Source organism: Leuresthes tenuis, unplaced genomic scaffold (assembly GCF_036924035.1).
Source record: "Leuresthes tenuis unplaced genomic scaffold, fLeuTen1.0.hap1 SCAF_24, whole genome shotgun sequence".
Classification (NCBI taxonomy): domain Eukaryota; kingdom Metazoa; phylum Chordata; class Actinopteri; order Atheriniformes; family Atherinopsidae; genus Leuresthes; species Leuresthes tenuis.
The window spans coordinates 12,062,087-12,075,722 of NW_027325378.1; the positions used below are offsets into that span (position 1 = coordinate 12,062,087).

The 13,636-nt window shown below is 39.6% G+C and overlaps 2 protein-coding genes across 2 annotated transcripts; both read right to left on the reverse strand.

Moving 5' to 3' along the window:
• Window positions 1-31: 31 nt before the first annotated feature.
• On the reverse strand, window positions 32-921 carry urad (ureidoimidazoline (2-oxo-4-hydroxy-4-carboxy-5-) decarboxylase). The gene is made up of 2 exons (XM_072378097.1): window positions 692-921; window positions 32-564 (listed from the first exon to the last, which is right to left on the reverse strand). The coding sequence occupies exons 1-2, from the start codon at window positions 864-866 to the stop codon at window positions 215-217; spliced, it is 525 nt and encodes a 174-aa protein (XP_072234198.1). The 5' UTR covers window positions 867-921; the 3' UTR covers window positions 32-214.
• Window positions 922-2,708: 1,787 nt separating this feature from the next.
• Window positions 2,709-13,141, reverse strand: flt3 (fms related receptor tyrosine kinase 3). The gene is made up of 24 exons (XM_072378095.1): window positions 13,072-13,141; window positions 11,776-11,852; window positions 10,588-10,739; window positions 10,357-10,478; window positions 9,803-9,914; window positions 9,545-9,654; window positions 9,115-9,281; window positions 8,805-8,943; window positions 8,505-8,682; window positions 8,311-8,411; window positions 8,111-8,222; window positions 7,827-8,029; window positions 7,634-7,743; window positions 7,420-7,552; window positions 6,973-7,077; window positions 6,785-6,895; window positions 6,521-6,677; window positions 5,961-6,067; window positions 5,711-5,832; window positions 5,157-5,279; window positions 4,947-5,058; window positions 4,767-4,866; window positions 3,957-4,062; window positions 2,709-3,797 (listed from the first exon to the last, which is right to left on the reverse strand). The coding sequence occupies exons 1-24, from the start codon at window positions 13,100-13,102 to the stop codon at window positions 3,582-3,584; spliced, it is 3,006 nt and encodes a 1,001-aa protein (XP_072234196.1). The 5' UTR covers window positions 13,103-13,141; the 3' UTR covers window positions 2,709-3,581.
• Between the last annotated feature and the right edge of the window lie 495 nt (window positions 13,142-13,636).

Sequence of the window (13,636 nt, forward strand, 5' to 3'; positions counted from 1 at the left end):
GCCTGAATAAATCTGAGCTATATCCTGAATTTGAATCAGTGATGAACATGTTTTATTGTTAGAATAATTCATCCTGGGGAATGAATCAATAACACACGTGATCATTTTTCTAAATAAAGAATATGTTCCAGCCTTTAAGTTTGACAACAGTCATTGCATTCAGGTGGTTAAACTGGTTCTCGGGTAATCCAACAGAAACGTTACCGGTTAAGATTCACAACTTGTTCGGAGCGTCAGTGAGCACGAGACCTTGGAGTCGCAGGCGGCAAATCTTCTTTACCTCGTCGATACCGCGCGCCCTCTCCACCGCGCGCTCGTTCTGGCACCTCTGGGACAGCTGCCGCAAGATGTTCGCTTTGTCGCTCATCCGCGCGCAAACGACAAACGGGAAGCCGAAGCGCTTCTTGTACTCGTCATTCAGCCGTGCCATGCGCGAGGCTTCCTCGGTGTTCAGCGCGTCCATCCCGGCTCTTGCCTGCTCCTCGCGCGACTCCTGAGTCAACGTGCCGCTGTGAAGGTCCCTGCCCGCGAGGTCCGGGTGACACCTGAGGATCCCCTCTTTACCTGGACACACATGAAGACTGACTACTGCTCCGAATTGAGGTGATATGCCACTGCGCACGCAGGGAATTGCATTTACGGTGGCAGCAGTTGGCAAAACACACACCCAAATGTAAAAGAAAGTTCTCACCTGATTCTGGGAGAGCATCAATGAACTCATTAATGGCAGCCTCCAAAGCGCTCAAGCTTGCGAAGGGACGTCCTGTCCATACAGCGGCTGTAATGACTGGACATTTCTCCACCACGTTCCCGAAAATATTCACAAAATCTTCGTAGGGAAGAGCATTTACGGCGGCGATGTCCATGCTTTTGCGGGAAAACTCTTCAGTGGTTGCACTGGCAGTGTTTAATGACCTTCGGACTATACTTTGCAGCACGGGTTAACGCACTTGTGTACACAAAGTTACCCCCAGTAACCCGCCCCCCGTCAGTTCATGTCTTGTTATTAATTATCTTGAATTTCCAGGGATCCGCACAACAGTGCTGTGCATTTTAGAAGTGGGACTTAATTTGATCTGTTGCCTGCCAGGTCAGCATAGGTTGATCATCATGTTAATAGCATAGTACTGGCAAAAAGCGTCATAGTGTGGTAGTTCATGGGTTAGTTCTTTATTTTCTAACAGTGCTTCAGAAACTAATCTCAATCTGTAAAATAATCAGTCAATAATCATACTGGAAAAAGGTTTTCTGGAGCAGTTCTTTACATGCACTCTGTGACTTTCAAATGTTGCTATCACAAAATAAATCACATGGGTCACGGAACAGGGAGGGAGGAAAAAAAGATGATTTTAATTTTGTGACATGTTGAGCAGTTATTTCCAATGAACCAATGAAGTTTACAGTGATCACCAGCTTTTCCTTTAAGAGCTGAATTCCATTTCACTGCAGGTATACATGACATGATGAAATACGACATGGAGCTTTAGATGCTTACAACAGTTGTTGGTATATAAATAAATGTTTAGTCCCTGTACTGACTGCTCAAAGCTCTTTTTGTGACTTACGAAGCGTTTAATTTTGTAGCTGATTGGTGACTGTCTCTATAAATCCAGCCCTTTTCAATTTTTTACATCTAGAGATTCTACATTATTATTGTGATAAGAGTATTGATTCACCTGCTTTGCTTCCCTCAGTTGAATAGTCTCGACAGTAGGACTGAATCCTTGTATCATTAGTTTATTATGAAAATATTAGGATCGACTGATAGGTGTTTATGGATCATGATGCTGAAGTTGGCTTCAGATTCGCAAATTAAAAGAATAGGCATAAAGGGCCTTTTCTCTGCATATGGACCACATGAGTTTAGGTCCTGTATGAAAACTACTGTAGTTAGACTGCTCAAATCTGGATATAGTTATTCTAAAGAGGCTGTAAATTAATCGATACCTTGTTTGGGATTTGTGAAACCTTTTTCTAATTTTTGAAAATGCAGAACAGGGCTGTTTTACTGATTACTTTGCATTTTGATCACCCTGGACCTGTATGAAACTAGATGCAGTGAATTTGGTGTCTAAAGTACGGGTATCATTAAAAGCACGTCAGCAAATGGCCTATGTTAAAGTACAAGTCGATTAAAGCAGCTAAATACAGTATCTTAATGGGTAACTTGAGTCCTCCAGTACTGTGGTGGTCTTCTGATTGTTAAAGTCAGCCTATGACTGCAGCTATGAAAGGTCAGAGTGCAGGGCAAGGATTGATTTTAAAAACACAAGCTTTTCCACACCATCTTATTGGCTTTGTGTCTGTGTTATGAATATGATTTAATCACCCTCCTTTGGACGCACTGCAAGGAGCACAAGGCGCACTGTTATTAATGACGATAGAACACAATAGCACTTATTGACTTTTTAAACATTACTGTCACGACATAAATCATGGATCACAACACAGGGAGGGGGTAAAAGATTACTCAGTTTTTCTTTAAAAGTCTCGTGACATGTTGAGCTGCCATTTATTCTTTACGTTCAAGAAACACTCGACAAAAGTCTCGGGAGATCCTGTTAACTGCGATCATCTGTTTTTCCTTTATTAACTGAACTTGTAATATATTTTACTGCACGTATACATGGTACAATAAAATACAGCATGAAATATATATATATATATATATAAAATATTTTTGAAGCTGATCAAATATATAGAAAAGTGAACATAAAACTAGCTTAAAACACTTGCTGGCATATATGTGTCAAAAGATATTTATACTCTGGTAACAATAAGATATAAAAAGAAAAATAAATCTAAAACTAAAATATGTTCACGTTATTTTGTGACTATTGCAGGGAAAACAAATGCTACAACTCCGTAGCTACATGTTTAAAGTAGAGTACCGACATCATTCAGAATTCTTCTGTGAAGCCCACACCTATCAAGCACAGTATGAAAACCACTGCTCTTCTTGTTATAAAGCAATGTTCTGCTGGGAAGATCTGCATCCTGGCATTCACATTGACATTACTTTGACACTTGCCACCCACATAAACATTTTGCAGACCGGGCACCCTCAACCACACCATGTGATGACATCACACCCCGACAGGGACAGCATTGCCCACAAGAAAGGCTCAAAGAGCGCAACAGAGAGTCAGGTGTTCAACCGACCTCCAAACTCCCAAGATACCAATTTGATGACAACTGTGGGACTTAAGGCCAATCAACAAAGATCTCACCCCACAACCCACAGGTTCAAAAGGGTCTATTGCTAAGACCCCAAACCAGACCCTCCAGGACGTCCTCAGATGTTTAGTCTACCTCTGAGTGCTCAGAGCTCTTTTGGTCACATAAAGAGAACCCATTCACAATAAGGCAAGTGGTCATAATTTTGTGGTTGATTGGTACATGTCTATATAAATGTTAAATGATAAATAAATGCTACATATGGTTCAAAATAGTTACATTGAAAAGTATACGAGGCAGTGCATTCCACTGTCAATACTAGATTATTATGATGAGAAGAGTACTGATTATATTTCCATATATATTGTGTTAAGATAGTTTGAACATCAGCATGTAATAGGTGATCACTCCGAGTGAGACGGCTTCAGAAGCTCCTCCTCAACTGCTACAGCCCCTGAGCTTGATTCGCCTGCTTTGCTTTCCTCAGTTGAGTAGGCTCGACAGTAGTCATTGGCTGGTGGTGCTTTGCTGTCATCCTGTTTTGTTAAAGCCGAAATGTCCAGAATGGTTGGTGCATTCTGGTAGTCGCTGGAAGTCTGGTCGAGCATGTTATGGTAGAGCTACGAAACAGGAAGGAGCTTGATCAGGAGATGGAGTACGATTCCGTGACGAAGCTTCTCACAGATCAGAATATTCATAGTCAGTCTCCAGTGGTGGAGACTAAAAATGTTGAGGTGTTGGAATGGAATCGACTAAAATCTTGCCCTGCAGGCCCATACCTTTTCCTCTACGTCTGTGAGCTGGTCGCACATGAAGGACACCAACTTGGAGAAAGACGGGCGGTTGCAGGGATCAAGGGCCCAGCACTTGCACATCATATCATACCTGGAGAAGAAAGGCGCAGAGAACAAAGATGAAAATTAAGTCCAGTGCAGGTTTAATGACTAAGAAAGGCTCGGTGTCTGAAGATTTTCAATTACCCACGGGTAAAGTGAAAGGCAGCTACACTGCTGTATGTTGTTGGTCTTTAAGACAGAATATTTAATCGTTTTCAACAAACATTCAGATCTTTCACTTGCGTCAAAGTAGCAGAATAGTGGAGTAAAATGCTCCAAGTAAAAGTTCTAAAAGTACTGCAAAATGATCATACCATACCATATATACTGTATAACTGTTACTGATGTGTATATAATACAATATGCCACAGGCATAGGTGGTTCTGATGGCAGAAACCTTATTTTATTTGAATAAGTTTGAAAACTTGTTTTTTATTCACTTGGAAAGATTAAAAAAAAGGGAATTATATAATTGCAATAAAAGTTCAAAGTTGAGATTTTCATGTTATGACTTGAAAATGACTTGAGGTAAATATTTTTGCATTTAGATAACTAGTCATTGAACCTTATTCCTCCCTAAAATGAGGTGGAGTAGAAGTAAAGAAGAGGACTAAAACACTAAAATGCTCTCCTGCTTTCCATCACACTGCTTGACGATGTTGCAGTGAGACCAAACATCTACGATGCATAATTGGAGTAATTCATCTTTATGACTGATTAGGAGTTTCATGCATCCACTGTGAAGACACCTACACAGACTCGTTGGCATAGTATGGACACTCCATCTTAAATCCTCTCTCAATCATCGAATAGAAGGTGGGATCCACCTTCACGCCCGGGTACGGAGTAATGCCTGAGAACAAGAGTTTACGTTGAAAGTGATCTCGTGTGTAAATGTGTTGCGCACTATGAGAACTTGTTTGCGAAAGGTACCGAGTGAGAAGATCTCCCACAGCAGGATGCCATAAGCCCACACGTCACTCTTCATGGTGTACATCCCCTGAAAGATGCTCTCTGGTGCCATCCACTTCACTGGCAAACGCACCTGAAAGACAGCAAGTCATAAAACATACTTAGATGGCAGAAAGAAAATATCCCCAAAATGCACAAGTGATAAATGGTGTTAGATTGCATTGCACGTACATTTCCTCTCACAACATAGTTGGAGTCATTGTCGATGTCCCGGGCCAGCCCAAAGTCACCAATTTTCACCAGCCTGCCCTTTGTCACCAACACATTGCGAGCTGCCAGGTCCCGGTGGATACACTGCAAACGGCACAGCCACCGATATATTTGATGTTTGTCACTCGAGCGAGCCTTGTGCTTTTCTGATGGGTCATTTACTAGAAATATGTTCTTTTTGTAATGAAATACCAATGATTTGAGTAGATTCTTTGGCCCCTTAAATGTGGTGAATAATGCTCAAAACTATTTCCTAAATTCCAATGTGACATCTTATAGTCGATAGTTTTGTCCGACATGATCCAAAACAACTAAATTGTAGATTTACTATGAATAAGTGAGGAAAAAACAGAAAAGAAAAGCAATATTTGAAAAAGAGAGTGAAATTGGAGCCGTAGTAAATCAATTATCTGTCTTTGATTACTTTTTTGATTTATCATTTCAGCTCTAATAATGTTTTTACGCATCGTCAAAGAATTGAAAAGAGATTCTGGCATCAAGGAGATGTTTCTCACATTCTTGGAGGAGAGGAACTCCATGCCTTTGGCCACTTGGAAGGCAAAACTGAGCAGGTCATCAAAGGTGATGGCCTGCACGTCTTCGGTCTGATCGTCTTGGCTGTCATAGGTTTCTGGGTCTGTAGACATGATCAGTTAAGCTCTGAGCGATTTGTTACCCGGTGCGTACACAGATGCCATTTTAAATTCACCATTAACAAAATGTCCATGTTGATAGTGTCTCAGTTTGGTTTTATATGTTTCTCACCTTCATTGCTGTCCATGTAGCTGAGGGTGAGGAGGGCGATGTCCTCCTGCCCCCTGGTGGTGGAGCTATGCATGGGCATGTAGTTGTCCTCTGCTGAGACCGACTCTCTGAGGAGACACAATTGTGATACATCCCCACCGTTGAAGCAACCTCACAAACAGAAAACTATGGTGGTTCGGAGGTGCAAAAAGCTCCAGAATCATTTCAGAAAAACCAACAAAATGTTTCACAAACCACAAGAAAGCTTCACATAACTTAACCAAACAGGGTAAGAACAACAAAACATTTCAGAGAAAACTAAAGTTTTTTTTTTTGTGTTGCGTTTTTGAACGCGTATTTTCAAAAACCCCACTGTGTGTTCTGTTTGAATGTTGTTGTGTTTTCTGACATATTATTGTTGCTTTTCTGAAAGGTTGTGTTTTTCGAAAGCAAAACTAGTGCTCAGAGATTTGCACCTCTGCATATAGATAGATATAAATAGACAGATCTGTAGATGTGACATTATTACTAAACTCCTCCCAGTGTTTTAGTTCCCGCCTCCCCTGTACTTGAATTCCCACCTGGAGTTTTTCTTGACCTGCAGGTTGCTGTAAAGGTTTCTGAAACAGTCCCTGTTAAAAGCATCAGTCACAGACTTGTGGTAGCGGTCACTGTTCTTTTTCAAGTAGTTCAGCAGATCTCCATAACAGCAGTACTGGAAAATCAGGTATATGGGTCCTACACAGAGGCATTGAAAGATATTTAGTACTCAAAGGATATGCTAAATTGTAACTAGTAACTCATTATTGGGTGGATGAGTGTGTAATTACTTATGGTAAACATACCTGAGTCTGTGCATGCACCAAGAAGGTTAACAATGTTGTCATGGTGACCGATGTGAGTCAGCATCTTGAGCTCGGACATGAGAGCCTCCTTCTCCATTGACTGGTGTTTTTCTGCAGGTCAAAACATGAGATCAGATGCTGAAACAACCCGTTACACTCTGCTCTTCACTCCCAGAACAAACACTGACCTTTGAGCATCTTGACAGCCACTTGATGTGAGACTCCTGGCTTGTTGATGCCATAAGCTGTAGCCTGGAACACCGTGCCAAAGGCTCCAGAGCCCAGTTCGTTACCTGAGGAGGGCACAGAAACACTCTGAGGGCAGTTTCATTATAAACTTTGCTTATGTGGACCTGAAAGACCTACAACTTTTAATGTGAATTGTATTGCAACTCGGAACAAGGACCGGAAAATGAAAAAAATAATTCTTGTCATTACTTTTCTGATTTAGTCTTCACATCAAAAGAATGAAAAAATTTAATTATACCCGACTAAGCAGTGGATCCAATAACATAAATAACAAAGCATGGAAGAGTTGTGCCGAGTCTACTGTACTTTGCAATAAAATAACACCACAAGTTAAGGAATTCTGTTCCTGACTTCCAGGAGATTGTATAACTAAATCTGATTCATACCCAGTTCTAAGTTCTCCCTGGGAAACTCCCATTTTTTGTCGTACTCAAAGTCCTTGAAGTTGATGTAGATGTAGTCGTTGTCATTTGGTCCAACCATCTGGATCATCTGCAGCTGGGGCTGATACTGGGGTTTCTGTTGGAAACAGAGGATTTAATGTCATGTCCTTCTGCGAGTTTGTGTTACTATGCGAGCTTTGTGTTATATAAAGTGTACCTTCTTTTTGACAAAGTATGCGAGCGCCACCATGACCAATATCAAAGTCATAAGAAGAAGCAAACTGCCAACTTTCAGCAGCATCAAGCCGTCTTCGGACGGTGAAACACCTAGAAAACACACAGTGTTATAAGTAACAGTATCTGTAGATAATACCGAGTTCCTTTAAGGAAAGCAACAAAGTCTCAATTACTTTTTGAGGACAGGGGTGGGAAGGACAGCATATGCATATGTCTGTCGCACCAGGACCCAACTGAATTTGTCACGCAAAACTTTATAGACTTCTCAGCAACCAGGTCTTTTCTGACTGAGCTTGTGATTGTTTTGTTACAGAAGTCCTCAGAACCTGGTTGATGGCCCTCCAGGAGTACTTCCCAGGATGAATCAGTTTCACAGCTGCAGAGACACAAAAAGCAGGGACCTTTAACAATCAGGGCTGCAGCGACCTCTGAGCTGAGCCACCGTCAAGTTAAATACCTGTCATTGAATGAAGGGCAAGACATCCATGTAAAGTTAGCTGGCACAAGAGTCGCAGTCTCATAAGTGAAGGTGACATCCGTATTAAGCTTCAGTTGAAATTTAGGCGCGTCTGTAAGAAAATCAGTGGGTTAAAGATCTTGAAATTTGAAAAAAATGAATTAAATTGCTTAACAAGTTATGACACAAAATGTACATACCGACAACACAAACTGTAATATTCTTAGTTTCTCTGATTCCTCCTGCCTCCAAGTATAACTTATAAACTCCTGATTTTAGTGGATTATGAAGCTTCACAGTCCTGAGAGAAAACAGTGTTATAACCAACAGATTTACACAAAACCATTAACACGTCTTTCATTGTATATCTTAAGCTCCTTAAAAATGACTTTACCTGTGCTTTGTTACCCATTCCTCCCTGATGCATTTGGTAATTTGTGTATCAGGAGCCTCCCAGTAGCAGTACCTGAGCATAGGGTGGTATGAAACATTTGCCTGTAAAGAGATGCTGTTTGCGTTTTGAGCTGTCACGATCATTGTGTCATCCAGCTGGACAGAGAGGAAACTTTCAGCTGAAGAGACATAAAAATACATTAGTGCCTGCACCAAAGGTCGCATGAATCAGTCAGAATTATTCTGTGGTAACAGATGCAATTGCAACACATACAGGAAATTAACGATGAGCTCTACTAACCCGTAACCTGAATATGAACAGGCTTCGCTTTGTTTTCTGGACTTGTGCAGGTGTAAATGCCACTGTGCTCCACACTAACTGATCTGATGAACAGGTAGGTCATCCGCATGCCGAAATGTTTATCATTCTTAATGCACATCTGGAAGAAAAAAAATAAATATTAGAATGTTGAAGTTCAGCACGTTGATTTGGTTTGTTTGTCTTAGGCTGAGGAATATCAGAATGGTTGGTTTGTTGCTGAAGAAAATTGGAGGAAAATTTGTGAAAATCATTCGAAAATCTCCGCTGTTTGAGGAGAAGAACACAGTACCTCTTGTTCTCCACACGGAAATGAGCCGTCGTCCAGAGTTTTGCCATCTTTTGTCCAACTAGGAAATTTTGGGCCCTGCCTCATTCTGCAGCGAAGCAGTAAAGACTCACCAGGGCTCACAGTCACATTAGAAACCTCTTCACTGTTCTTTGACATGCTCCCTACATCTGAAACACACAACGGCCGAAAGTCATTTACTATATTTCTTTCTTTTTTTCTCAAATGAGTGAACTTACGGTAAATATTTGCTATACATGTTCTCTAGTTCGCAATATTTTAATTAGAGGAGATCTCTGAAAACAGCTTTCCTCTCACCTTTTCAAGCAGTTTTAAGCAAATCAGTTTGTTCAGGCGATATTTATTATGGAAAAATAATTTGTGAGATGTACGAGTTAGATTTTCTTTCATGATTTTTAAAATTTTTAATTACCATAGTCATGCAGCTGGGTGCACTCTTGTCCTTCATCATTGGTGGCACAACACATCACTCCTTTATCGTGATATTTAGAACTTGATACTGAGCTCTGTGTTTTTTCATCACTATGAATTGAGAAAAGAAAGAACAATGTTATTTAGTGAATCAGAGAGTGAAATTGTTTATTTTATAAAGCTGATGTATGTGGGCTTTATTATTAAATAGTATGCATACTTTAACAAGTTCATACAAATGCAATAAAGAACATCTTACCCAGACAATTTAATTTCTGGCTTTGGGGAGCCCTCAGAGTTGCACGTAAAAAAAGGGGATCTTCCTTCTTCATTTACTCGGTCCAGCATCATCTGTGGTTTTGTGGGACGTTCTAGAAAGCACATAAACGACTTTTTAAAAATATTGATTTAGTCATTCTTTTATTTTCCATTCTTGCTTTATCCTGTTTGAGGTTGGAGGGGGCTGGAACATATCCCAACAGGCAAAAAGACTGGCGATGGGGTGTAGCCTCACAGAGATAAAAGAGACCAGCAACCAACGCTCACCTCTACAGCCAATTTAGACATTTAAACATGTTTTGATCTAAAGGGAATAAGCTGGAGTATGCAGAGAAAATCCGCGTAGGGTCAGTGAGAACAGGCAAACCCAAATCTATTGAGGTTCAAGCCGGAAATCTTCTTCCTGTGAGATGGCAGCACTAACCACCACACCATCATGCAGACATGAAGTAGGCAGCAAGGAGGGTTGAGTTTGCATCTCAAGTTTAGGATCGAGGTATGTAGAGGCTTAGATGTGACAGAGAGGTTTCTCACCCATGACGTGAAGAACCATCGTTTTAGAGAAACTGGTCCCATTCTTATTGTCACAGGTCAGAGTGTACGTCCCTGACTGTGTCTCAGAAAAAGACCAAGTGACCTTGGAGTTTGTCCCATTTCTGGAAAGGTTTAAATAAATACCCCAAGTTACTGATATCCACATAAAAAAATGGAAAACATATTCAGGCACACACACATATATATATATATACACACAAATATACTTACCTTATCATTACTGGGTCATTTCCTCTGACCCAGTGGCAGACAGAATAACCAGACAGGCCCTCCAGTGAGATGATGAGCTTTTTACCTGCAGACATTTTAATGTCAACAGGATCAGATCCATTCAGGTGGTCAGCTGGCAGAAAACATTCCACCTGAAAGACAAAACTTAGCATTTTTTCCTTCTACAATGACAGCATGAAACTAGTTACTGTTGGGAAGATTTCGAAGCTGTTCAAATGTTTTGCTCAGCCACATTTAAGACCTGAAACATATTACCCTGAAAATTTGCCACGTTTAAAGTAGTAGACATCAAGTTCTCAAGTGTGACAGTTCATTTCATTTCTCCAGTCGTTCACCTTATTAAAGGTTATACTGAAAGGACACATGCTGACAGATTTCAAGAAATGAAACTGTAGTGTCTGATGTTTACCACCTGTGCAAAGTTGGTTTGGGAAAATTATAAGAAGTCTTATAATTGCCAGCTGTGTTAGGCAGTCATGGGTATGAATCAAGACATTTTGAGAATAACACACTCCCCAGTAAGTTTGTCCAAGAATGGGCTCAAAATTACGCACACACCATGTCCAGGCTTTGTGCTTGGTGATGGGAACATGCAACATCTTCAAGGTCACTAAGATTCTACTTAACGAAGACAGCACCCTCACTAAGGCAGAGATTTTGGGGAATCCGGGCATGACACATCTCTCCAGACTGGATGCATCAAATCTGTAATTCTGATACGGACCTGGTTGACAATAAAAGGTTTCTGTGCTCGACCAAGTCTGTGTCAGCAGAGTTCTTCCTGCATCATCTACACACAAGCTGTTTGAAGGCGACCATCCCCAATACACCACAAAACAAAAAGAATTTTAGTCAGGTTGGTGTTATTTTATTTTTACAACCTCTTAGCAGTTTGCCTAGATTCTTGTCTTGTTATATAGACTTCTGTAAAAGATTGTCACGTATGTGTGAGGTCTGGTGAATACTTGCTCTGTAATACCAACAGTCTAAACGTGTGCCCAGTTGTGTTTCATCCAGACTACAGTTAAAGTGTTCCTCCAAGTTTGTATAAAACGTGCTGTCCGTATTTCGTTCGCACATTTATGAAGAAATAAAAATTCTAATGATTTTGTGTCAGAACTGAGAAACACAGCAGGAACCTAATTTTTAATCTGCAGCATCTCTTACCTCCCAACTGCGAACGCAGGTGTGTTTCTCCACATCATGAGAACAGAGTGCTTTGACAGCACACAGCAGCAGAGCAGCTTGAAAGAGATAAAAAAAAAAGGGAACTTAAATTCAAACATTTTGACACGTTTTCTGTTTGCACTCAGCAAATTAGAATAATTCAAAACAAAAAACTAATTTTTGCTGATAAGGAAACTATTTTTTTCTAGAAGTAATCTAGAAACAGTGTCCACACATAATCTGTCAAGCAAAGTGGCTCTGACTTTATACAGCACTGGCGGCAGGTAACAATCATATCTGACCAGAATGTGGTGCATCTTCATGCAAAGTTTTTTTTTTTTTATCAACTCTGTGAAATACAGCGCTGGAAAGTTATCCTCCACTTTCAGTTTAACACACCAACTACCAAAATACCAGTATCGTTAGGCCTCTAATTTACATATTACATGCCATATGTTTGAAACTATTTCAACAAAACAAAACTGAACTTGAATCCTTTCTCCTACATTGTATGACTGGTGTAGTCTGGGTTAGGTCAGTTAGTCAGTGACTACAGATACCATAGCATTTGTTTGCAATCAGTTCACTGGGTTACAAAGAATAATGATAACAGTTATATATATATCTAAATAGTTCATGATCAGACATTAACATTATTACACCTCATGAAACTAACAGATGCAAATACCACACTTTTAAAACCTGATGTATACATTTTCTCTTGAAACAGTGAAAATGTTTAAATGCAAATTAACTAATTCACTTTTTGCACAGCCTGATCCGAATTTCAAGTTAGTTCTCAATCAAATTGCTTTTGTGAAATAGCACTGGCAGAAACCACGTCTCCTGTGTGTGTATTCAGCAACATACAGGATGTTGTTTCATCTGTTTAAAGAGAGTTTTACTACTGTTCTGCAAGATGTGCATTGATCCAAAAGGTTAATTTTGTATATTAAATGTAAAAAAAACAAAAAAAGAGGCTATAATCTCCTTTTTCCATAAAGCATCTTTTACCTCTTATCATTGTTTCTATCAAAATACTGAATATGATTACACTTTTTAAAATGCAATCTGGTGTAATTACAGTTACTTAACTTTGTAATCTTATAAACTTGATTCCATGTAAATTTGTTAACCCTGCTGATGATCACCGTGTGTCAGAATCGTTCAGCTTAAATTCGCTGTTCTGCTGAACATTAGCCATGTTACTTGTTATTCACAAATTGCTGAAATGATTGTAAAATTCAATTTAGTTTTACTTTGTCAGTAACATGAGGGTCCAAAAGTCTTACTCACCCGCAATCACACTGTTGTGTCTCCGCATCATAATGCTTTTCAGCTGTTATTGTCACATCTGTGTTCTCACTGTGAAACTGATGTGCGACAAGTACACGAGTAAGTTTTAAAGAGAGGAAGTATAACTACATATAATCACATCCTTAGTCACGCCCGAAATCAGTATTCATGAGATGAGGGAAAAAAAACTAAACGTAAACTAGATAGAAACTGTTCATAAGGCCACAGGGTTATGTAATAGTATCATGAAATAGTAAATATACAAATAGAAACAACAATGAAAATAGTCGGCAATGGAAAAATCCCAGATCTAGTTGAAATGTTTAAATATCTTAAAATATATTTTAAATATGCTGAAAAGAATGTGACATAATCTAAGATTATCAAACTAATTTGTAAGAGTAATTTGTGCAATTATCATCTAGAGGTATTGTATTTTTTCGAAAATTTATTTTCCTAATTCTGAATATTTGAATAGTTTATAAACTTCAAATTATCAGCAGCGTAGCCGTTGTTTTCCCTTTTCATGTTGACTTCCTTTACGGTGGACAGGTGGAAAACCATA